This window comes from Schistocerca nitens, chromosome 1 (assembly GCF_023898315.1).
Source record: "Schistocerca nitens isolate TAMUIC-IGC-003100 chromosome 1, iqSchNite1.1, whole genome shotgun sequence".
NCBI lineage: Eukaryota > Metazoa > Arthropoda > Insecta > Orthoptera > Acrididae > Schistocerca > Schistocerca nitens.
The window spans coordinates 302,412,237-302,439,268 of NC_064614.1; the positions used below are offsets into that span (position 1 = coordinate 302,412,237).

The following is a 27,032-nucleotide window of genomic DNA, read 5'->3' on the forward strand; positions in this document are numbered from 1 at the left end:
AAGCATGAGGTGTAATAAGGTTTCTGCATGTAAAGAAAATGTCCCCAGTTGCAATTCAACATCAGTTAGTGGAATCAAGTGTAATATCATAAAAACAAGTGTGGTTTTGACAACAAGAGTTTGATAAATGCGGAAAAGGTGCGTAAAACAAGCAAAGGTCAGGAACGCCAAGCATATCCCCTCAGATGATGCATGCCTTATCGAAAGTTTCATTCAAGCCAACTGTAGCATTTGTGTGAGACAAACTCAGTATTTCACATGGAAGTGTAAATAAAATATTGCAGTGCATACATGTCCAAAGGAACAGGCCCTGCGATGTCTACAACTGCCAGGGATGTGGCAGTGAAGCATGCTCTGATGTCCAAATTGGTTTGGGAGACCGCTCACAGCAAGCGGGAAATCCACATTCGAGTCCCATCTGGCACAAATTTTCAATGTTATCATTCCATTCTACAACAGAAGGTTGTCGTTACTCGCTACTGTGAACACATTTCATGTGTGGCAGTGTAAAGATGGCCTCACTGGGTACTGTGGCTGTTCTTAATTGAGAATTTATACTTAACCCAGTATAAGGCGGAGGGTGTTCCATTTGTGCAACATTCTGTCACAGAGCATCTTGTGGTGCCTTAGAAGAAGAAAGCATCAATATTGTGGAGACTCCTCTTGTCTCCCTCCCCCCGAATTCCACCCCCCCCCCCTCCCCTCCCCAATGAAAAAGTGCAAAACTATGTACTGCTGATTGATTTGCTCACATGTGAAGATTGTTGTTGTTGGTTGTTTTTGGGGAAGGAGACCAGACAGCGAGGTCATCGGTCTCATCAGATTAGGGAAGGACGGGGAAGGAAGTCGGCTGTGCCCTTTGAAAGGAACCATCCCGGCATTTACCTGGAGTGATTTAGGGAAAGCACGGAAAACCTAAATCAGGATGGCCGGACGCGGGATTGAACCATCGTCCTCCCGAATGCGAGTCCAGTGTCTAACCACTGCGCCACCCTGCTCGGTGCATGTGAAGAGACCATGTTTGGTGCCAGTTATAGTGCCACACTGGAACAGTTGCAGCAAATGATTCATTGGAAAAGATTAGGATCATTTTCAAAACTGTTTGTGTTGTTGCCTGACCACAAATGGCCATAGTTCTGTGCAATTTGGTCCAATGTTTTCAGTGTATTGTATTGCACCAGCCCCCACACCACCCACTTCTTGTATCAAATGGTTTTCGTGTATTCAGACCATTAAAGAAACACTTGACCAGTTGCCACTTTAGTTCCAGTTCCAAAATTTAGGAGCTCCCTCTATATGTTAATGAGAAGCAAAAATCCCGGTTGACAAATACATAATGATTATAAGGAAAGCCCATCAAACTTACCTCAAAGTTTAAGTGGTGAACTAATGGACACACACATAGAAAATATTATATTAAGATCTCTGCTTTGGTGTAAATATTCTTATCATTTCCAGATATGTTAAACAGCCATTAGTAAACACCACACACACACACAATTTGAAGTTATTTATTAACAAATCTTAAAATGAAAGTCTAATCAGCAGTAAGATATCACAGCATCATGTGTGTGGCTGATTGTCATTCATCACTTCAGTTTCAAAGTAAATGGAAATTTATTTCGTAGAATTCTTTTTCTGTCTTTCTTTTTAGATATACTGTGTAACACAAATTTTCAGCTTATGTATGGTTATATACATGCCAGTTATTTTTTCCCAGCACTCGACTGGATTTTTCACCTGTTTGAACTGACTGTAAATTTGATTGAAGGTGGCTATGCGATGGCGTACAGAACAAGAAGTTGTTGTAGGGAAAGGCCAGTTTAGCTGTGGAGAAAAACACTGCTCATCTAAGGAGGACTTACATACATGGGAAGTAAACTTTGGTTACATTGAAAATGGTGAAAAGAAGAATGCACTAGTTAAAGCAAGTAAGTACTTGGTCCCACCCATATAAATATTGCTGTGGCTGTATCTAAAACATTGTGGTTTCAAGTAGTCGATACTGATACTACAAAATTCATCCTCTAGAATAGTGCCTTACCATCTTATATAGGATTTCTTACCCTGGCCAGACCACACTCCCACCTTTTACCTTCTTGTAAGATCCACATACCCAGTGGAGCTAGCTGTCTCATGGTTGCTAGCTTCGAAGCACTCACTGAAGTTACCTCTACCTTGATGATCAACACATGCAACCTGTAGTACAAAGACTCCCCTCCAGTATTAAAGACATCAACCATTTCCTTGATCATTTGAAATCTGTGCCAGTCCAACTCCCACCACACACTTTTCTTGTCACCATTGACACCACCTTCCTGTATACCAACATTCCTCATGTACACGGTCTATCTGCTGCTGAACATTACTTCATCCAGCATTCACCTGATACCAAACCTGCTCTCAAACAGATCAGGGGTACAGCCCTGAGAACCAGGGTGGCTCTTTCCTGTGCTGGCCTTTCATGGGTCACTTAGAGGGGCCTTTCCTGGGATCTGTTAATCTTCAGACCCTGGTTTGGTATAGATACATTGATGACATCTTTGCATATTGTGAATTGTGATTTATTTGTCTCATAACGTACATAATCTAAATAATTTGATTCAGGTTCAGGAGACACATCAAATTGTGGTAAAATTTCACCATAAACAAAGAACAGCTGATGTTAACAAACAGTGTCAAAATAATAACACAATTTTGTTATATATACCTAAAATAAAATATAACACTTACTTAGCCCTTGCTCAAATTATCATTTCATCCTACACAAATTCCTCTATTGAATAGTATTTCTCTCAAAGAATCTGCTGTAGCCTCACTTTTAAAATTTGTGGCTTCATATTAAATATGTTTTTGCCCATTAACTTTTTATATATTGCCATCCCCACATATTGGAGTCCGTGCATATAATTTCAACTGGTGTGTAGGCAGCATAAAATTATTTATATTTACTGTGTTATATGTATGGTTAAAATGATTATCCTCAAATAATTTTTGTCTGCTGTGTAAGAAGATGATAATTTCATAAATGTATATGGAGGGAACAGTTAGGATTTGTAGTTTCCGAAATAATGGGTGACAAGACTCTGCTGTGCAGCACTCATGTATTGGACAATTTTCTTTTGTGTTTCAGTATTCAAGATACACTACTTGAACTTCCCCAGAAAATTATCCCATATCAAATGATGAATTTAAAATAACTATGATAAGCAATTCTTGGCCATGTTGACCTACTGAACTTTTGGAATCTCTAAATACATTCTCCGTTTAAATTTAACATGGTTGCATTCCATATCCCTTGCCACTTTCCTCAATGTTGATCTCATCTTCACTGAGGACCAGCTACACACCTCTGTTCTTTCTAAATCTGCAAACAAAGAAAAATATTTACATTTTGACATTTACCATTCTTTTCATGTCTCTGTGAAATGACACATTGTGCACTGGCTTTATGTAAATATTGTCTGGCCTTCGACACAGGCTTGACTATCACAAATTACCAATTAAGATGAGTGGGCATAGACAGAGGGTGTATTACACAATGTGCTGTTGCAGAGCATGCTCTATAACATGATAGTTGTGTCCTCGGTGCCTGTCTCACCACACGTGCCCTCTGGATTCCCTCTCCTGACACCAGTTTCTCAGAACTCGTAGGTGGCAAATGACATTATAATGTGTGCTTGGTTCTTGCCATCCAGCTGGCCAAAATTTATGTTAATTTCTGTGGTCTTGGCATTTATTTTCAGTAATTATTCTTTTAGTTCACACCCTTTTATTTTTCTGTATCTTTTATTTTCTGACCTGACAATGTTTTTCTGCTTGTGTCTGTATATGTGTGGATGGATATGTGTGTGTGTGCGAGTGTATACCCGTCCTTTTTTCCCCCTAAGGTAAGTCTTTCCGCTCCCGGGATTGGAATGACTCCTTACCCTCTCCCTTAAAACCCACATCCTTTCGTCTTTCCCTCTCCTTCCCTCTTTCCTGATGAGGCAACAGTTTGTTGCGAAAGCTTGAATTTTGTGTGTATGTTTGTGTGTCTATTGACGTGCCAGCGCTTTCGTTTGGTAAGTCACATCATCTTTGTTTTTAGATATATTTTTCCCACGTGGAATGTTTCCCTCTCTCTCTCTCTCTCTCTCTCTCTCTCTCTCTCTATATATATATATATATATATATATATATATATATATATATATATATATATATACACTTGTCCAACTTAAAAGTGGAAGCTCCCCTTTAAAGAGAATATACGAGGGCAGTTCAATAAGTAATGCAACACATTTTTTTTCTCGGCCAATTTTGGTTGAAAAAACCGGAAATTTCTTGTGGAATATTTTCAAACATTCCCGCTTCGTCTCGTATAGTTTCATTGACTTCCGACAGGTGGCAGCGCTGTACGGAGCTGTTAAAATGGCGTCTGTAACGGATGTGCGTTGCAAACAACGGGCAGTGATCAAGTTTCTTTTGGCGGAAAACCAGGGCATCTCAGATATTCATAGGTGCTTGCAGAATGTCTACGGTGATCTGGCAGTGGACAAAAGCACGGTGAGTCGTTGGGCAAAGCGTGTGTCATCATCGCCGCAAGGTCAAGCAAGACTGTCTGATCTCCCGCGTGCGGGCCGGCCGTGCACAGCTGTGACTCCTGCAATGGCGGAGCATTCGAACACACTCGTTCGAGATGATCAACGGATCACCATCAAACAACTCAGTGCTCAACTTGACATCTCTGTTGGTAGTGCTGTCACAATTGTTCACCAGTTGGGATATTCAAAGGTTTGTTCCCACTGGGTCCCTCGTTGTCTAACCGAACACCATAAAGAGCAAAGGAGAACCATCTGTGTGGAATTGCTTGCTCGTCATGTGGCTGAGGGTGACAATTTCTTGTCAAAGATTGTTACAGGCGATGAAACATGGGTTCATCACTTCGAACCTGAAACAAAACGGCAATCAATGGAGTGGCGCCACACCCCCTCCCCTACCAAGAAAAAGTTTAAAGCCATACCCTCAGCCGGTAAAGTCGTGGTTACAGTCTTCTGGGACGCTGAAGGGGTTATTCTGTTCGATGTCCTTCCCCATGGTCAAACGATCAACTCTGAAGTGTATTGTGCTACTCTTCAGAAATTGAAGAAACGACTTCAGCGTGTTCGTAGGCACAAAAATCAGAACGAACTTCTCCTTCTTCATGACAACACAAGACCTCACACAAGTCTTCGCACCCGAGAGGAGCTCACAAAACTTCAGTGGACTGTTCTTCCTCATGCACCCTACAGCCCCGATCTCGCACTGTCGGATTTCCATATGTTTGGCCCAATGAAGGACGCAATCCGTGGGATGCACTACGCGGATGATGAAGAAGTTATTGATGCAGTACGACGTTGGTTCCGACATCGACCAGTGGAATGGTACCGTGCAGGCATACAGGCCCTCATTTCAAGGTGGCGTAAGGCCGTAGCATTGAATGGAGATTACGTTGAAAAATAGTGTTGTGTAGCTAAAAGATTGGGGAATAACCTGGTGTATTTCAATGCTGAATAAAACAACCCCTGTTTCAGAAAAAAAATGTGTTGCATTACTTATTGAACTGCCCTCATAGTAGTACATGCTACTAATCAGCAGGAAAAAATCTGACTTTTCTGGATTGGCATTTTTGAAAAAAAAAAAAAATAATCTCGAAATTATAAAAAAGAATTCAAAAGGCGAGAGTAGAAGAACATTGACAGATATGCTCAAACGGAGGATACTATTGTAATCATAAAGAAGAAAAAAAACAACTCTTGAAAAAATATCTAGAACTGTCACAGAGATATAGCAGTTTCAAAAATTTTACAAAATTTGCATCTTCAGAATGGTGTTTGCAGTGTCATCTTTGGAGGCCTATATCTCAGGCAGGAATTTTTTTGGGGAAAACAAAAAAATACATGTTTCTTAAGCCTGAATTTTAACATATGCTAAATTCAATAACATCCGAGACTATATGAAGGTAACCCCCCTGCCTGAACTGACACAGATTATGCCCATTATGAAATTGTGATTTTGATTTCAGAGGGGTTCTTTACTTGCTAGAAAACTATTATGGACAGGCAAAAGATAGTAAAGGTTACAAAATTTTAATATTAATTTTTAAATCTTCCTTTTGATGATACAGATTGGGGGGGGGGGGGGGGGAGATTGAAGGAAAATTGGTGGGCAGGCAAAGATGTGCCAGGAAACTATTAGAGTGTCAGAAGGATCTAACTGTATGAAAGATAGTGGGCAGCCACAGGAAACAAGACTCATGTTGCAGCTGGTTACTAGATTTTTGGATAGCTTCTTGAGGTGATCGTTGTGCAGTAGTTGCTAGTTTTTGAGGGATGTGGTAGATGACGCGCCTTGTAGTTGACAGTGAACTTGAATTTATAGAAATCAGCCAAAGATACAATATTAGTGCCTGCAAAATATTCAATAAAATTATTTGTTACCAACTCTGGAAAGTGAAGGTTAAAAACTATTCAGTTTAAGTGCAGCGTAAGGAATCAAAAGCGGAGGCATAGCTTGAAACTATTAATGAATGTGTGAATATAGATTGGGAGTCCAAAAGCATATTTGTTGAAGGAATTAAGTTGTCTGTTGTAGGATCCTTATTATAAAGGTTATACTCTGGAGAGAGGTCTTTATGGCAGGAAAAGAGGATACTAATGGCAGGATGGGGAAGTAAGGAGGGGAGAAAAGAGGGAGTACGTGACAGGGAGAGGTGCAGTATGGTGGAGAAAGTATATATAAAAAAAGTTATTATTTTGAACAAGAGATAGAAACAGTCTTTAAGACTCATAAGGAAATTCATTACAATTACAACAGTATAAAAATGGAAAAACAAGGTGAAAATACACAGTTAATAATAATGATCTAGTTTATGCTGAGACAAATAATTTCCAAAAAAGAACAGTCCACATGAGTCATATGTTAGCCATAGTTAATAATAATGATCTAGTTTATGCTGAGACAAATAATTTCCAAAAAAGAACAGTCCACATGAGTCATATGTTAGCCATTTAAATATTTTAAGTTTTATTGTAATGTATCAACATTTCCTGTTGCAGGACTTTGTACCATGTGTTCAGAAAAATTGAATTACAAACATAAAAGGCGTGAAATTACACGCAAGAAAAAAAGAAGACTAAAAGGTCTTCCTGAAACCGAACCTCATAAAAAATTGCGAAAGGATGAGGATGATGATGATAGGGACTTGAACCAGGAATTAAATCCAGAAATAAAAGAAGAGGATGAAAGTGCATTGTGGAGAGAGGCTCATCAGGGAACAGAAGAGAAAACTAGAGATCAAGAGTTTGAAGAATATTTAGAGGATTTATTCATGTAATATAAGCATGTGAGTGGCACAGCCCTCACAGTGTTTTGTATGTGATATATTATGTATGAATGTTGCAATGTTTTCTTGTTATGTGAATAAAATATGCTAAATATGTCAATTCACTGACTTCTGTGCTTTCAAAGCTGATCCCTTTTCCTGTCCCCCTCCCCCTCCTCTTTGAATGATAACCAAACCAAGCATGTTGAAGCAATATTCCATGAAAATTTGACTTTCCATGCAGTATAATGTGGTACAGTCAAATCTATGCACATATGCCACTTAGGTTTACTCTTTTTTAGCAGTGTAGCTAAAAGAGAAAATCTGAGCATCATAAGCAACTTCATAATTATCACATGGTGTTAGTTTTGTAATAAATATTTAAAAACCGTGAATATACAAAGAAAAGTGCCAGTAGCTGTACTTTTATATAAACTCTTACTGTTATGCTAGAAAGAGAGAGAGGGAAGAGGAAAGATCACTTTCTGCCTGAGATTTAAAGAGGCACTACGTCTCACTTTCCCACAGTGAAAGCAGAATTTTACTTTTTGCATCTGATTTGGGAAAATGCATAATCATTTCTCAGTCCTTAACCAGAACAAAATGGCACCATGTTAATGAACTGTTTTAAACAGAATACAGTTTACTGCAACTAAATGAAAAATGTGAGCATCAAGTCCAGCTTAAGAATGATGCGCACTATGTTAGTTTTTATCAATAAATTGGACAAAAGAAATGGTGATAGTCCAACAGCTCAGCTCATGACTTCTGACTAATATCACCTTGGGGCTTCATGTTTGTTTACTCCTTAGTACATCTTCTAAAACATTGGCAAATGCCATGATTGACAACAAAGCAGATCTGCTGAGGCTTCCAAAAAAGCAGCATTCTTACAGTGCTGTGCAGTATAAATCTTATCTTCTGGGAGTGTGACAATAGTTATGAGTTTATCATTAAGCAAACCAATCCTTGCAGAGGGAACAGTATAATAAAAAAATGTCCTATATGAACTTCTGTGTGAACTGTATTGTGTTGAGGCAGAGATCATGAAACCACACCTTAGAATTTCACCACCTTTTTCACCTCTACATTATGCATATGTACTAAGGTAATAAATGTGCATCTTATTTGTAAAGGAGTATTCTGCAAAATGTGACTATTCACTTGGGGGCTTTGTAGCCAAAGACCATAATGTCACCAATATAGGATGAATTGTTATATTACCAGCTACATTAACTGTCAGTTCAAGGCAATAATTAGTGGAATCCTTTCGGAGTTTTCTTCAGGATACCCCAGTTGTGTTGGAGTCTGTAACTTTTACGTCTACTTCACTTGATTATTGGTACGTTATACTTGTTTGTCTTTACTTATGATTCCTTTAACTCTTCCATTCATCACTTTGGGTTTCCAAGAATGTAGATGGACTGTTTGTTGGCCAGGGTGTTCCACCAGCTACTGATAATGGTTTGGTTTTCATCTACACTGAAAGCCAGGCATCACTACAGGGCCCACATGGTTATGCTGCCAACTTCTGCTTTGCTGCCATGAGGCGATATGCAAATAAACTATTTACTGAACTTGGAATTCTATTATAAATTCCCACAATGCAATTCTTGTGCACTTAATGACATCTATGTAATCCAGGCCTCTATTGAAGAATCAGATTGGGTGAGGTCATAGAAAGTGGTTATGCATGTAAATTATTAACATCAAGTTAATGCCACCAAAGGAATTTACAAATACTCATTAAGGAGGTGATGTCTTTTGTGTGTGACTAGATTAATAACTTAATAGAAAGATTCTACAATTATAAAACCAAGCAATGCGGATTCGCACTTCCCATTAACTGAATGAGCACAAGATTCTAGACCACGTTCTTTCCATTAGCATCTAATCACAGAAATAATGCGAAAGAGTGCTGTGATGATCAACGGCTCAGTGGCCACCCGTTTCACGTTTATAAACTGCAAGGCTGATCGTGCTGCGGCCAGAACTGCGTGTATTACCTATTCTGCTCCACGACGAGGTCCCCAGGTGACTTCGTCATGCTGTTATGCCGATCAGGTATGATGTCGCTGCAACCACAGCGGAGTGTGTACACAACATAGCTCCACGAAATGATCTGGAGTTCCAGGTAAGGTACACAACTACCCCATATCGCCCAGTACAGAGTACTATGCCCTCATCAGATGGATGCTGAAATACAAGTGTCCCATTTCTACCAAAATCTAGTGCGGCCTGCCGCTCTGCTGCTGCGGCTGTCCAATTGCAACATCTTAACAAATTTTTAACCAATGAGCACTACTCCCGCTTGACTGTGAGTGCACAGGAACCACCACTTACGTCACATCGATCTGGCCAATCGCGGTCGCCTGCGGACATCGCCGCTTGTCTGAAAAACTTTCCAGACGTTTCCTTGGTATCAGCGTCTAAATGGACACATTCTGCTCCTGTGTCCCAGGCTCAAAAAATGTGGAGTGGGGGATTCGCAGAGGGACATTCCTTGCTGGCAATGTCACCCATGACCCTTTCGTGAGCCCAGGGCGACATGGCTGAGGGAAAAAACAGGGTCTCCCTGTGTTATTCACTTTGGGGAGACATTCTGCTTGCCTCACAGTGTTCTGTTGAAAATGCTGCCTGCCGATCGGGCCACATCAAAGTGCTGCTGCTAGAGACCAGCCTGGTGAGGCAAGTACCTCCTATGCCCCCCCCCCCCTCCCAAAAAAAAAAAAATTGGTCCTGTCTAGCACCTCTTGCTCATTTTAATGTAGTGTCTCTAAACCAAACCACTAGCAAGATTTGCTGTTAATACTATTAATAGATATACCATTGTCTTCGAGAAATATAAGTTTAGTTAAATAAATACTGTGTTAGGTTCTTGCACATCTTTTAAATGACATGTAAGGGAAATGTTTCCTAAAGATTTTGTGGATTTGGAATAACTGAAAGATTACAGAATTAGTTTGGAATACACATGCCATATGTCTGCCAATATTGTGTCCCAATGTAGTTGAAAGCAATACTTATTTCCAATAAGTTTCTTGGTACTTCACTATTATCTGTCCAAGACTAAGATCATAAAGGTATAAATACTTTAAAACAACAGATTCCTGTAAGAACTATGTTCTAAATAGCACTTTTGAAAATCCATCTTCTATACACCTGAAGCCACACAAATGTAATTTTATCTTCAGGCCACATACATTTTTGAAGTCACTGAGAAGTTGAAAGAATACCACCCACCCTACAAAGCCACTTAATTTAAAACTCCACAAGTGAGGTTGCAGTCTTTGATCTTTTCCGTTGTGAATGACTGATACTCATCTACATCCCAGCTGGACAAGGAAGATGTGACTACATATTGAATAGGTGTGATTATTGTGAAAGTACTGTACGTGAGTGGTGCTGAGGAATCGACAATAAATCACATAGTAGAGAGCTGCTCACTGCATGCATTTAAAGGCGAGGTGAAAACCTTGAATGAAGTGACAACAAGCGCTGTTTCTGGATGTCAAATTTAAATGGTAATATGTGAATTCATTATGTTCTATAATTACATATGACAATAATAAAAATACCCCTCCATTCATGTGTAGACTTTGAAATGTGTATCTTGATTTCCACTGGAACAGCATCAGTTGGAAATCTCACAGATATCCGAAATCTCGCTCAGCTTCTTCTTCATTTATTCCACCACAAGATCACTACAAAACTTACGTTTGTAATGGTAGTAATTGCATCCATTTTTGTCTTTGATACAGTCAACACTAAATTTTATTTCTACCGAGTGAGGTGGTGCAGTGGTTTACACTCTGGACTCGCATTTAGGACGATGATGGTTCAAACCTACATTGGCTATCCTGATTTATGTTTTCCGTGATTTCCCTAAATTGCTTCAGGTAAATTCCAGGATGGTTCCTTTGGAAGTGCACAGCCAACTTTCTTCCCCCAACCAAATTTTTATTGACTTAATTTGGGTATTTTAAACTGCCAGTACCCACAAAATGAAATAGAAATCACTACCTGACTGTCAATTACAAAATCCTTTTATAGTTGTTGAATTTTTGTTTTACTTTACTAACACTAGCTATTCATTTTATCAAACTTGTCCTGAACTTTATTGCTGTTCTACCTCCTAAACCAACTCTTACTTTTCTTATTGCTTTTCTCGTAACTTGTGTGTAGTATTGTTCTGCTGGCCCTAAAGCAAATAACATCCCTTTAACTTCAGAAGTCCATTGGACATTCGGTGTAATATTAGTGACTTGCTGAAATGCTACGCCAGAGTCCAATCTTACAAGTATATGTCACCAGGGGTGTGACTTGACTTTTTGGAAATACCTATATGGTATTGAAGGGTTAAGTACCAGGTATCACACCTTGCAGTCATTGACCACAAAGGTCCCTTGTTTGCAACTAATGGCTTAAAAAAAAAAAAAAATCAAAATTATGTGTGATGCACTGCAGCTGTAAAAAAAGTAATGATACACAGATCAGTTTTGTAAGCATAATAGTTATAGTACAAGCCTCAAATGCAGCATGTTGTGGGTTCGAATCTCACAAAATGCTTCTTTATTTTTAAATCTGTATCAAAATTATTTTTATAATTATTTTTATTCAATTAATTGGTTTTTATTCAATTAATTGGCTTAAATGTAATTTTTTACACCTATTTCTTTGTCCCATAATTTTAATTGCTATATTAACTTCTTCAATTGCTCTCATTTTTCTTCCAGCAATTCTTTTTCCAGTTGGAATCTTTGGCATGTGAATTTAATTATTTTTATCTATCTGTCATTATATTGAAATATTGCAAAATGCTGATGTATCAGTTAAAAGACAAAATAACATATTTATACTGACTCAGCGATGGTGTCAAACATGTAAATTTTCTTGAATATTAATATTGTTCTACAGACAAAATAATGCAAATGAAAGCTTAAACCATAAAAAGGATAATAACAGAAAACAATTTCAAGCAAAATGAGGAATAGAAATAATGAATGAGTGCAATAACATGGACACGAAACATAGGATGATAAAATGGAAGAAATTAGAATTGATGTTAATACATATAAATAATTTTATTCACATGAACAAAGACTTCAAGTGGAAAAATAATTATAGAAAGAGAGCACTTGAAAAAGTGATTAAAATGATGTGACAAAGGAACAGAAACAAAAAATTACATTTAAGTCAAATTTATTAAAAATAGTGATCAGTCATTTCAATAAAGATTTAAAAATAAAAGAACTTCAATGAATCTAATCAGATTAGAACACACAACCTTTTGCATTTGAGGTCTGTACAATAACAGCTATACTACACCAGCCACCTGTATTACATTATTTTTTTTAAACTGTAGAATATCACGTGAAACTCTGTATGTGTTGTTCCCCCCCCCCCCCCCCCCCCCCCCCTCACAAATAAGGGACCACCAGGGTAAATGGTTGCAGGCTGTGATACCTGGGACTTTAACCTGCATTACTATAAATGGTTTCAAAAAGGCATTTCCACCACAAGGGATCTCTCCTTGTTAGTAGTGATACCAACTGAGACATCTAGGGTACTACACACAATGAGACAAAATTTCAGCCTGACATCACATCTCCGTTTCTCGTCTAGTTTTCAGTACTGATCTCTCCCCAAGATAGGCAGTTATGATACACACACTGTGTAAGAGAACAGTTTTCTAGGTTGAGATTATTCTCCAAGTTGTCGAAAAAGCAGAACGTAGGGTTCAGTCTGAACTATATTTTTTGAATATTTATGCACTGCGTTAAAGTGGAATTTTTCAGTAAGTCCACCAGGTAAACTGCAAGAAAAAGACATTAATCTGTTCAACTCGAAATCCCTCCAGAATCCTGATTATCAGGGATACATTCACATTTTTTGTGAAAATGGAATTAATATACTATGAATTATTGAGTGTGGAAGTAAGGCCATATGCAAAAAGAGTTAAACGAGCAATATTGAAATTATAAAGGTTTTTTTGTGTCACGAAAACAGTTGATTTCATGTTTGCAATGGAATTACATCACTAGGAAAGTGTTTGTGTGTGTACATGCAAGTCTGGTACGAAAAATATTAGGCACAGTCCATAGTAAACAATACCGAACAATAAATCTAATTATAAAGAAGACAAGGCTTGTAAATGATTTACTACTCACAGTATTTTATCTTGTGGTAGATTGCCCAGGAGAAATAGAAGAAAATTCTTTGTGAATGGTGGAAAGGAAGAGATTAATGGCGCCAATGGTGTAATTCAGGTTTTGATGAAAATGAGTTTCGTTCTATGAGATGTGTTGGAAACTGCACTCTGTTGGATGGCATAGTGTTGTACATCTTCGTATGCACAATAGGTTCAAAGATGGCACCACAAGTTCTACTGTGAAATCGTTTATATGTTATGGCATAGTAAAGTAAGTCTGACTTGCACTACAGTGACATGAAACAAAATTAGATTTTCTGTCCCACCATCTGGAAGTTTCTTTCAATTATTATTATTGTCTTTATTTTGCAGAAAAGTTCTCAAAATTGTTTTCAGATAAGTTTTGTATTACAGCATTGTCTAAACTGTTTCGAGGTAAGCTTTGTAATCATTGTCTAAACTGTTACTTGACTATTTGATAGGTGTTACTGAGGTTTGTGTGGACTTATGTTAATGGTAAAATGAATAATTCAGAAAGGCTTAGAGAAATCACAGATGAAGAGTATTGTACTTCAGAATATCGTCTATCCAAAAGTGAGTCTAATATAGATGATGAGCAACAGAATTCATGTAGAAGTAAATGACAGAGAGAATATAGAAGACAGAAGATTTAACTGAATAGGAATCATGAAGAAGTATACAGTGCCATGTCAGAAAGGCAAAATAGTTCCTGCAAAATATTTTGTAATCGTGGTTTGCCACTGTAGACTAAAATGTGCTTCAAAAATAACTGAAGAAGAAAGGAAAAGAATTTTCGATAGTTTTTGGAAAATGGGATCTTTTAACTCTCAAAATGCCTACCTATGTGGACTAATTAGTTCAGAATCTCTTGCAGCTAGAAGAGCACAAAAAAGGATCCCAACCTCCAAAGGTCTGTATCAACAAATACTATTTACATGCTCAGAATATTCAGTTAAAGTCTGCAAAAAGTATTTTCTGAGAACTTTTCTAATTTCCAATGGCAGGATGATTGAGTGTATACAAAAAGTAAAGAAAGGAGAGGAGCCTGTTAGTGATTTAATTTCCAATAAAGCAGCAGAAGATACAATCAGTCATATTCAGTCCCACATTAAAAGTTTTCCATGTCATCAGTCACATTATTCTTGATCAGAAAACCTAGTAGACATTCTTGAGTTCTGAACTGAATTGAACATCAGCGTTATGTACCATTTATATAATGAAAAATGTGTTGAACACAAATTCAAATGTTTCAAAACTTTGGAACCAGCACAAATTATTCCAACATCAATCATTATTTATTTATTTTTACAGATTCTCAGCATTCAACTTGCATCACACAGCAAAATAATAATAATAATGCCAACCAGCACAAACTCAATTAATAAACATGAGCGAGGCAGTGGCTATCACATTTCTAAGCAGGAGATACTCTGTTTCTGGTTCAAATTCATCACTTCTGAGTTGTTCAATGCTTGATCATGTACGGTATCTTTATTTCTTTTGCGTTGTCTTCCATGTCAGGGTGCCCTCATCTCATTTAACTGCTTTTCTTAATAGTTATCCATGAACAAACACAAAACTCATTAAGGTGTTGTGGGTAAACACAGGTTGATGGGGATGGTACATAGTGCACAACGCAGTAATAAAAGTGGAAGCTTTTGCACATCTACATGTTTCTTTGCTTCAGGTCACTTAAAATACACAAAGTTCAGTGCAAGAAAAATCACAAACCTTCACAGGCTGTATGAGGATAGTAAATGAATGTTTAAAATTATGACAAAATGTTTATTTAAAATTATATAAACAAATAATGTGGTACCTGTCATGCTACAGGTAACAATGCCTTTGTGTCAGAAAACTTCCATAGTTTCAAATTTTGATTAAGGCTATCTGGTAATCCATATTCCTGAAGATGGCTTTTATTGAATAAAAATTGTTAACTATACATCTATAACTCACAAAAAATGTTTTCTGTGGGCTGTGAAACAGCTCTACTTCAAATACACAGAGAAAAAATTCAGCTTAGCAAGCAGCAGCAGTCACAAGTGGACAATCAAGTTAAGTGTAAACTTGCAGTGCAGATGTTTCTTCGCCTGGTAGGTTTGCTTCTTGCGTGGAGATCCATGCTCTGCAATTGTCCGCATCATTCAGTATTATTAATCTATCATCTTGTCACAGTTGTGGAAGTGACATTTGAATACCCCCCCCCCCCCACACACACACACACACACAAAACATACTATGAGTTATATCAATGAGTTGCAGCTAGTATTTAATCTAAGGCTGCACCTTGCTGACTAGAAAATACTTCTACGAAAGGAATATTTAGATAAATTCACAAAACACAACCAGAAAGTCACAAAAATGCCGTCTGCAGCTACTTGATAAATAGAATTTTTATGTGGTTGTATTTGATTGTAGTTTCATTCTGAGGATCATTTTATCAAAACAAAATATCAAAAAATAAATAACAAACAATATAGTTTTCTTGAAAAGTAAAAAGTAACCTTGATATACATGGTGGCTCCAATATGAAACTAACTGCTCACTGGTGTTTGTGCAAGTTATCATCTTATGTGGATCCCGATCAAAAGGGCATTGTTCCATGCCATTAGCATATCATGAAAAATTGTAATGGAAGACACAAAAAATGTGGTTGTTAGAAAACATTTATAATTTTAAATGGAAAAGAAATGCAGATTAATGTTACAGCCTTTTTAAAATGCAATCATTTTTTTTACAAAACCTTCAGTTCTTTTCATTACAGTTTTACTTCTCGTGGGTTTTCCTATCATAACATTATAAAAAAAGAAAAAGAAAAGGTAAATTTCATAGAGAAACTTGAAACAAGCCTACAGTCAAATAATGAGCTTGTGAATTTGTTGGTAAAATGTGAATGCTTTATATATACATGAAATTAACTACATACAGAATATATGTTCTTTATTGTGCTCCAGTTAATTAAAAACATAAAAGAAAACACGCAGCAGTGATGACTTAATGCAAACAAATAAATCTATGCAAATATTAAAGCTGTAATTTGGCAGTAACACAGTCAACTCCAAAATGATGCCGTGGAATCACATTCAGGAATGCAAAGAAAACAAAAGGTTTTTTTCCCTATAGCATTCACTTGAAGAAAGAAGTAACTTTCTTCATAAGCTATGTTTAGCAGCAGATACTGCTCTCTGAAAATAAATGCAATAAACTATGTGAAAGTAACAGAATCCCAATTTATTGCAGTTTAACATATTTGCTGTTCATACTGAATATTTATGCGTTTAATTAACCTATATGCCAATTTACAAATATCTATTTCTTTTGCACTATGTGTATCAAAAACAAATAGAAAGTGTCAAACAAAATGTAAGGAATGACTTGGGTTTCAGGAAAATGCTTTAAATTTCAACTCAAGTCTGAGATATGAAAACATTTATGAATTAATAAAAACATCTATGGGCACTAAGTTTTAAATCTCTTACTCATCATGTATTTGAAGTCAGATATTTCAGTCATTTACATTCAGCACCATTTAAACAGACAAATCTGTCATTCACATTCCCTTAATATACACACATATGCACAATTAGCTACCACAGTTCAACACTGAGTCAGAGTCTGTTCTTTTAATGTCAGTACATATCAAACTCAGTGTCTTCAGTGAGAAGGTAGCCACATGTTTGAGCATGCCTTTAAAAAAAATCAGCCTCAAAAATACGACTCTCAACCAGCCTTTTCTTCTGATGACTTGCTGTCAGTTTCCTCATCTGAGTAGTCTTCATCGTGATTGTGTGTTACACTTCGAGGAGTTTCTGGCCTTGGATGTGGTAACTGTCCTTGTGGCCGTTCCATAAACTGCAACACACAGGAAAACAAAATAACTCAGTTTCTTAATTCTCAGGTATTAGTGATCAGAAAACAACCAAAAATGATACATTTACAAATGTGGATATCCTAAAAGTTCTAACATTACCTAATTATGTACAAACATGCAATTTTTTTTATGAATAATAACAAGGTAAATAAACTGCTACAAAATGGTGCACACTTAACAGAAGAACAAAGATCAGTTCTGTGAAAGATGAAAACTTTGTAATACCTAATTAATAAGATGTTGTTGTTGTGGTCCTCAGTCCTGAGACTGGTTTGATGCAGCTCTCCATGCTACTCTATTCTGTGCAAGCTTCTTCATCTCCCAGTACCTACTGCAACCTACATCCTTCTGAATCTGTTTAGTGTATTCATCTCTTGGTCTCCCTCTACGATTTTTACCCTCCATGCTGCCCTCCAGTACTAAATTGGTGATCCCTTGATGCCTCAGAACATGTCCTACCAACCGATCCCTTCTTCTAGTCAAGTTGTGCCACAAACATCTCTTCTCCCCAATCCTATTCAATACCTCCTCATTAGTTATATGATCTACCCCTCTAATCTTCAGCATTCTTCTGTAGCACCACATTTCGAAAGCTTCTGCTCTCTTCTTGTCCAAACTATTTATCGTCCATGTTTCACTTCCATACATGGCTACACTCCATACAAATACTTTCAGAAACGACTTCCTGACACTTAAATCTATACTCGATGTTAACAAATTTCTCTTCTTCAGAAAGGCTTTCCTTGCCATTGCCAGTCTACATTTTATATCCTCTCTACTTCGACCATCATCAGTTATTTTGCTCCCCAAATAGCAAAACTCCTTTACTACTTTAAGTGTCTCATTTCCTAATCTAATACCCTCAGCATCACCCGACTTAATTCAACTACATTCCATTATCCTTGTTTTGCTTTTGTTGATGTTCATCTTATATCCTCCCTTCAAGACACCATCCATTCCGTTCAACTGCTCTTCCAAGTCCTTTGCTGTCTCTGACAGAATTACAATGTCATCGGCGAACCTCAAAGTTTTTATTTCTTCTCCATGGATTTTAATACCTACGCCAAATTTTTCTTTTGTTTCCTTCCCTGCTTGCTCAATATACAGATTGAATAACATCGGGGAGAGGCTACAACCCTGTCTCACTCCCTTCCCAACCACTGCTTCCCTTTCATGCCCCTGAACTCTTATAACTGCCATTTGGTTTCTATACAAATTGTAAATAGCCTTTCACTTCCTATATTTTACCCCTGCCACCTTCAGAATTTGAAAGAGAGTATTCCAGTCAACATTGTCAAAAGCTTTCTCTAAGTCTACAAATGCTAGAAACGTAGGTTTGCCTTTCCTTAATCTAGCTTCTAAGATAAGCCGTAGGGTCAGTATTGCCTCACGTGTTCCAATATTTCTATGGAATCCAAACTGATCTTCCCCAAGGTAGGCATCTACTAATTTTTCCATTCGTCTGTAAAGAATTCACGTTAGTATTTTGCAGCCGTGGCTTTCTTCTCAACTTTTATTCTGGATTGTCTAACAACCCCCCCACCCCCTACACACACACAGTCAGACGGATTAAAAAACTTCTTAAATTGAATCATAAATGCTTGGCAAATAATGGTGGCCATGTACAAAAATGAGCAGAAAGCAGATACATGTAGCTATCATATTACATTTTTTATCTTCATCTCCAGCGCCTCCTATACAGAAGGCCACGTATAACACAATGGTGGCAGTTCACACCACTAATGATGAAATTAATAACTGCAGTTGAGTTCCTTCTAATCATTCTTCCAATGTCCTACTGCAACTCCAGTCCACCATTGTTAAAAACAAGTACAGATAATCATCAACACAAGCCACAAGTATCTGCAATGTAAATTAAACAGCAGCAGCTTTCTATCTGCTCAATGAATTTCTAAAGTATCAGACACTTCCTTTTTGAATGAAACTTCTTTCTGGAGCAATACACATTGTTTGTAGTGTTCCTCAATCCTTCACTTAATCCACAACAAATACATTATAAACCTGAGAAATCTTAAATGCCAAATAAATAGTGACAAAACACCTAAGAACAGCTATTTTAATATATACAGCAAATAAATAGGTAAATTACTTCAGTGTAGTAGAGAAGAGCATGGAGTACATAATTCATTAAGTGCCAGTCGACAACAGCATCAGAGGCATGCAGAAATAAAATAGAAACCCAGTTCTATCAATGATAATGACATACAAAAGAAAGCTTACTCACATCATGCTTCTAAAAGTTTATTTAGTTATTTCTTCAACATAATAATAGCCATTCATAGTTCTACATTCCGTATCTATTCTACATTCGTTTAAAGTAAGCACTATGTATTTTACTCTCTACCAATATTGACTTCCAGAAGTGGGAGATGTTCTTTCTATTGATAATATCCATTCTCCAAGTAGATAAAGGGTAAAATAATTTTTCAGTGATGATTTTAACCTAATGTTATTAATTTGTTACATAACTACCCTTCAATAATTCTCAGTGAATCAGCAAAATGCTGCAAGATTTAATGATTAAGTGTGTTTTTGATTAATCCATTCTACCAAATTTTGAACGTATTTAAACTACAGCTAAACCAAAAACAAAATAATAAAACTGGACATCTTAAAAAAATGCACATTTTTAATCCATGCAATATGCATTAGTTAGGTTTCTGCAGCAGCCCTTAAATGCTTTTGTGCAGCTTTGGACCTCTACTGGACCATCTAAATGTTCTAATAAAAATGAAAAATGTTTGCTGCAGATATATATGTTTTGCAAAAATGCGTAAAGAGCATAAATATTGAAGGAATTTTTCAGATATGTTTTGTGCTTCATATAGTGCACTTTTTGCGACAGAGTTAGAAATTTCTCTGATGATGGTGAATGTCTGTTTCTTTTAGGGCAAACATAATGTTCTTCCAATTAATCATTTTTGCTTCACAGACATAAGCTGTTGTTAACTCTTAGGAGTCCATGGGATACAAATTTTCCACAATAGCCTCTCCACTGAGCAATGTGGTGCTGTGGTTAGCACACTGAACTCATTTTCGGGAGGACAACAGTTTAAATCCTTGTCCGGCCACACCAATTTAGGCTTTCTGTGATTTCCCTAAATTGGTATGATTCCTTTTAAAAGGGCTTGGCCAATTTCCTTCTCTATCCTTTCCTAATCTCAGTTTGTGCTCCATCCATAATGACCTCGCTGTTGATGGGACGTTAAAACACTGCTCCTCTTCATAGTCTCCCAAAATACTGCCCCCCTCCCCCCCAGCCTTTGCTAAGATAATATCACCAGGAAAGCAGCTTGGATTGTTGTTAAGAACTCTGTAGACACTGCACATAGTTTATTGAAATCTCCACATGTATGAAGTAAATCAGTACAACATAATTTTCCATCTGCAGAACTCTGTCAGTATCCACTGCTCAACAAAATTAACAACAATAATGAATTTGGCACATAAATGTTATTTAATATGGTACACATTTCACATTATGATTATAGCTCATAAAATTTATGTTTACAAAAGTCTACTTTATACTTTATGAAATATCAACACATGTAACTCTGTTTAATCATACAACCATAAAAGTATTTCAGCAAGGACAAAAAATGCCAAAGTAAGGTAAGTTCTATTTTATTAAATGATGATAGCATTTTCTTAGATAACCAGAATTTCAAATGAACTTTTGAACTGTAACATTTTTCAATTGAGTGTTAAGAGAGAAATGTCAAATTAAACTTCGGAAGCTTATTGCATAAAGAAGTAACATTTTTAGAGGCAGATAATGTTTCAATATGGTACTAAGATCACTCTTAGTGTGGAATATTTTTATGTTTAGTGTTGTACACAAAGGAACATCACATTTTGTACAGAACTTAGTTTTGCTTTTCAAAATTTTGAAAATTTCTTGGTGACTGCCACTTTAAGGATTTCTGGTGGATGAACAGCTCATTGATGACTTTGAGTGGAAAACTTGCAATTAGTTGCTTTCTCAGACTGATTATGAAATCCACTTTGCTTTTTCTAGCACTATCTAACATGAAGAAAGAGCATCAAGGATTAACTCATTATTCTGGTGAAGTGTAAGCCCAGCAAGAAAAAAGTAAGTTGCCCTCACTGTTATTTATCCATCCATTGACCTCAGCTCAGAACCTTGGATGTAGACTTTTACTCTAGCTGGTGCAAATCAGTGGGTTAAGTAAATACACGGCCTGACAAAAAACTAAAACCCCCATAAGGGGAAGAGGAATCAAAATGAAACATCACAGATTGGGATGGTATGTCATGGTATTTCAGAGACTACAAAGCAGTGTCAAATTTCCAATGAACTTGGCAACATGAGTACACTTGACAGTATGACATTTTACCCCCTCTGTCCAGGGCATGCTGTACTGGTTCAGATGGTAAGGTTGTCATAAAGCTGTTGAATCCTTTCCTGAGGAAAGCTGGTCCACAACTGTTGTAACTGGTCTTTGATATCCTAAATACTGGCAATGGGATGGATTTGAAGTCCAAGTTGGTCTTGTGTGTGTTCTATTAGAGATCTTGGTGGCCACAAGAATACCTCCACATCACGCAAATATTTCATACAGACACATGCCAGTGTGTACAGGCATTGTTCAGTTGAAAAATGGCACCATAATGCTGCGACATGAGAGGTAATACCTAACAACGCAGGATTTCTTTTATGTACCACTGTACCATCAGAGTTCCCTCTATCATGAACAGCTGTAACCGAAGCCAAAGTTGATGGCTTCCCACACCATAATGCCAGGAGTAACATTGCTGTGTGTCTCCAAAACATTATAAAAATGGAATCACTCTCCAGGTCACCACCTTACTTGCTGATGATGGCCATCCAGGGTAGTGCAGAACCGCAATTCACCCATACACAAACTCCAATGCCATTCAACAGCACTCCATTTTTCCCGATCATAGCACCACTCCAAACACAGCCTTCTGTGTTGTGGTGTTAACAGCAGCCTATGCAAGAGGCAGTAATTCCACAGTCCAGCTATGAATGGTGCTGGATGACACAGCATGTCGCAAGGAGTCCATTACTTGTTCTCAGGTAGCAGACACAAATGTGCTTCATGCACATTATGATGATCTTCCTTTGTGGTGGTCAAATGTGGTTGACTGGAATCTTGATTATGACTATGCCTGTGCTCATGTCTCCATGCAGTCCAACACTGGGCCATTGTCACACCCGAATCCACTACAAATTTGGATTTTACGTAATTTGACTAGGCAGCCAAGTGGAGATCCACAATGAAGCCCCCCTCAGAGTCTGGCAGGTGCTGATGCTGTGATCTTGCAGATATGTGGCATCTCCATGTTCTTCACAGTGATTGCTCAACATCTGATGATGTCCATACCCTCTTACATATATCCTACCAGGCCTGGTAGTAACAACACTAAAGCAATCTGGTGGCTGTTACACCTGTCACAGAGAACTGCAGCTCTATAATCATTTACATACCCACTGATGGTGTGTACATGCATGAAATTACATAGATACCCTACTATGGCTTCTGAGTATTTCATTTTATGCATCAGGAATGTGTATGCATCTCCAGGACCACTCTACAGTTCACATCCAAGTGTTAGGCAGAGAGTTCATAGAACAACATTCAGACTATTGCTCAACCATTCCATTCTGAAAAAAACATATGGGGAAAATAAACTCCTAAATCTTTCGATGCACAGGCTTTTATTTCTGTTATTTTATTACACTGGTCTGTAAGTAGTCAAAAGATACTACAGGAGGAAAAGAAGAAAATTGGTGACTGACATTTTGTGAAAAGGTCACACTGCAACAGAAAAGGCTGCAACCACAACTCACATATAAGACCCGCAGACACTCTCCCCCCTGTTTTGTGAAAATACAAAATGAGCTGCTCTTCTATGAAGTTTCTGATGTTCTCCATCAATCCTATTTGGTAAGGATGCAATACCACTCAGCAGTACTCCAGAAAAGAATGGACGAGCATAGTGCAGTCAGTCTCTTTTGTAGATTTTTTGCATCTCCCAAGTATTTTTCTAATAAAGTGCACTCTTTGGTTTGCCTTCTCCACACCACTTTCTATCTGATGGTCCAATTTAAGTTTTTCATAATATTAATCCTCAGTATTTAGTTGACTCAACAACATTTAAATTTGTGTGACATATAATGTAACAAATACTTAACAGATTTTTTATTACTCATGTGGAGGACTTCACACTTTTTGTTGTTTAGGATCAACTATCACTTTTTGTGACAGACATCTTGTCTAAATAAATTTGCAAGTTTAAGGAAAGCAAATATGGATTTCTCATGAGATTCCATTTCATAATTTTTCCAATGATTTCACATGGAAGGGAGAAAATGTGCTGGATATACTGTTTCCTATTAAAATGCTGTTCAAGAATCCATGATAACTGATCCCAAATCTCTGCCAAACTACATACTGCCCATGGTTGATGTGTGATTAAAGACTTCACAAGAAGTATACATTATTCAGTTTTGCCAGACATGAGGAGAAAAAGCTGATTTTATTATCAGTCCTTTTTTCTTAAAAACGTTACAATGGTTCTTATGCAAAGTAAGTGCTAGGGAAAGTCCTATAATTGTGCATTTCTCTTTCTATTTGTATCTGGGCTTACACAGGAACAAACATCTTTGATTTCAGCAAAATACTCCTAGAAATGGAATGAGAGAGATAGCTGCATTTGTAATGTTGTTCTGTGTCAATGAATTTGCAGTCAGAGGCAAAGCAGAAGAGGTAACTCATTTGTCAGGTGCCTACTAATGGGATTCTACATACAGTGTGGTACCTGATGGTGTGTGGTGTGTGTCACAGTGACAGGTCAATCAGTTGTACATCAGCATTTTTAAAATAAAATACAAATTGAATATATATGTTTGTGTTTGTTTGTGTGTCTATCGACGTGCCAGCGCTTTCGTTTGGTAAGTCACATCATCTTTGTTTTTAGATATATTTTTTACCACGTGGAATGTTTCCTTCTATATATATATATATATATATATATATATATATATATATATATATATATATATATATATATATATATATGAACACACCCGTCAACTCCTATCCTTAATAAAAGTCCCTAATCTTTCCTCTCCCACATCCACACCGGCTGTTCAGAGCATCCTCCTACAGGCCAACCGTAAATTAGAACAGCATGCCACCCTCCACCTCAAAAAACTATCCAATCTCCTGGTTTCCCACCTCCGGAAAGGCAACTCACTCACCCTTCACAACCTTTCCAGCAAACCTCAACCTCCTCTCATTGCACACCAACCCAGTCTCTTCCATCTACTCAATCTCCCACTTCCTGCTCCCCTCCCTCCAAAACCTCAAAATTCCAATCAACACAACCTGGAACCACAACACCCCAATTCAGTAGTTAACCTTTCCTCCAAACCTCTCTCCCAATCCGAAACCTCTGTCCTATCCAAAGGCCTCACCTTCAGCCCCACTCCCAGATTCAACCAAACAGCCCTCGTCAAAGATTTACTGTCCTACACTCGTACTCTCTGCTGGAAATATCACTTTGCCATGAAGAAAAATGATCCTAATCCTACTCCTAATGATCCAACTCCCCAAGACACCATCCAAATTGAACCCTGCCTGGAACAGTTCCATCCTCCGTCGCAGCGGGACCCACCTCCTCTTCCTCAAAATCACCCTCTCCAAACCTTCAAGGAATTTCTGACTTCCAGCCTTGCATCTCAATCCTTCTTAAAAAACCTTAATCCTACTCCCAACATCACCACTGCTGAAGCCCAGGCTATCCGTGATCTGAAGGCTGACCGATCCATCGTCATTCTTCCAGCGGACAAGGGTTCCACGACCGTGGTACTTGATCGTCGGGAGTATGTGGCTGAGGGACTGCGTCAGCTTTCAGTTTGCCAAGGTAACCCCATTCCCGATGTCCAGGCGGAGCTTCAAGGAATCCTCAGAACCTTAGGCTCCCTGCAAAACCTTTCACCTGACTCCATCAACCTCCTAACCCCACCGACACCCCGCACCCCTACCTTCTACGTTCTTCCTAAAATCCACAAACCCAATCATCCCGGCCGCCCCATTGTAGATGGTTACCAAGCCCCCACAGAACGGATCTCTGCCGACGTAGATCAACACCTTCAACCCATTACATGCAGTCTCCCATCCTTCATCAAAGACACCAACCACTTTCTCGAACGCCTGGAATCCTTACCCAATCTGTTACCCCCGGAAACCATCCTTGTAACCATTGATGCCACTTCCTTATACACAAATATTCCGCACGTCCAGGGCCTCGCTGCGATGGAGCACTTCCTTTCACGCCGATCACCTGCCACCCTACCTAAAACCTCTTTCCTCATCACCTTAGCCAGCTTCATCCTGACCCACAACTTCTTCACTTTTGAAGGCCAGACATACCAACAATTAAAGGGAACAGCCATGGGTACCAGGATGGCCCCCTCGTATGCCAACCTATTCATGGGTTGCTTAGAGGAAGCCTTCTTGGTTACCCAGGCCTGCCAACCCAAAGTTTGGTACAGATTTATTGATGACATCTTCATGATCTGGACTCACAGTGAAGAAGAACTTCAGAATTTCCTCTCCAACCTCAACTCCTTTGGTTCCATCAGATTCACCTGGTCCTACTCCAAATCCTATGCCACTTTCCTTGACGTTGACCTCCACCTGTCCAATGGCCAGCTTCACACGTCCGTCCACATCAAACCCACCAACAAGCAACAGTACCTGCATTATGACAGCTGCCACCCATTCCACATCAAACGGTCCCTTCCCTACAGCCTAGGTCTTCGTGGCAAACGAATCTGCTCCAGTCCGGAATCCCTGAACCATTACACCAACAACCTGACAACAGCTTTCGCATCTCACAACTACCCTCCCGACCTGGTACAGAAGCAAATGACCAGAGCCACTTCCTCATCCCCTCGAACCCAGAACCCCCACAGAAGAACCACAAAAGTGCCCCACTTGTGACAGGATACTTTCCGGGACTGGACCAGACTCTGAATGTGGCTCTCCAGCAGGGATACGACTTCCTCAAATCCTGCCCTGAAATGAGATCCATCCTTCATGAAATCCTCCCCACTCCACCAAGAGTGTCTTTCCGCCGTCCACCTAACCTTCGTAACCTCTTAGTTCATCCCTATGAAATCCCCAGACCACCTTCCCTACCCTCTGGCTCCTATCCTTGTAACCGCCACCGGTGTAAAACCTGTCCCATGCACCCTCCCACCACCACCTACTCCAGTCCTGTAACCCGGAAGGTGTACACAATCAAAGGCGGAGCCACATGTGAAAGCACCCACGTGATTTACCAACTGACCTGCCTACACTGTGATGCATTCTATGTGGGAATGACCAGCAACAAACTGTCCATTCGCATGAATGGACACAGGCAGACAGTGTTTGTTGGTAATGAGGATCACCCTGTGGCTAAACATGCCTTGGTGCACGGCCAGCACATCTTGGCACAGTGTTACACCATCCGGGTTATCCGGATACTTCCCACCAACACCAACCTATCCGAACTCCGGAGATGGGAACTTGCTCTTCAATATATCCTCTCTTCCCGTTACCCACCAGGCCTCAATCTCCGCT

At 38.5% G+C, this 27,032-nt stretch overlaps 2 protein-coding genes across 10 annotated transcripts in view; one reads left to right on the top strand and one right to left on the bottom strand.

The window, feature by feature from the left end:
* Positions 1-7,466, top strand: part of LOC126248286 (protein FRA10AC1) — a 57,992-nt gene extending 50,526 nt beyond the window's left edge. For all 7 annotated transcript variants that reach the window (XM_049949167.1, XM_049949184.1, XM_049949175.1 and 4 more), the window contains 2 exons: positions 1,772-1,931; positions 7,080-7,466. In XM_049949167.1, coding sequence (XP_049805124.1) covers positions 1,772-1,931; positions 7,080-7,357 — 438 coding nt within the window. In that variant the 3' untranslated portion in view covers positions 7,358-7,466. The remainder of the gene's footprint in view (positions 1-1,771; positions 1,932-7,079) is intronic.
* An 8,702-nt stretch (positions 7,467-16,168) lies between these two features.
* The window catches only part of LOC126248330 (cytosolic purine 5'-nucleotidase), a 432,318-nt gene continuing 421,454 nt past the window's right edge, over positions 16,169-27,032 (bottom strand). For all 3 annotated transcript variants that reach the window (XM_049949235.1, XM_049949227.1, XM_049949244.1), the window contains exon 12: positions 16,169-17,372. In XM_049949235.1, coding sequence (XP_049805192.1) covers positions 17,241-17,372 — 132 coding nt within the window. In that variant the 3' untranslated portion in view covers positions 16,169-17,240. The remainder of the gene's footprint in view (positions 17,373-27,032) is intronic.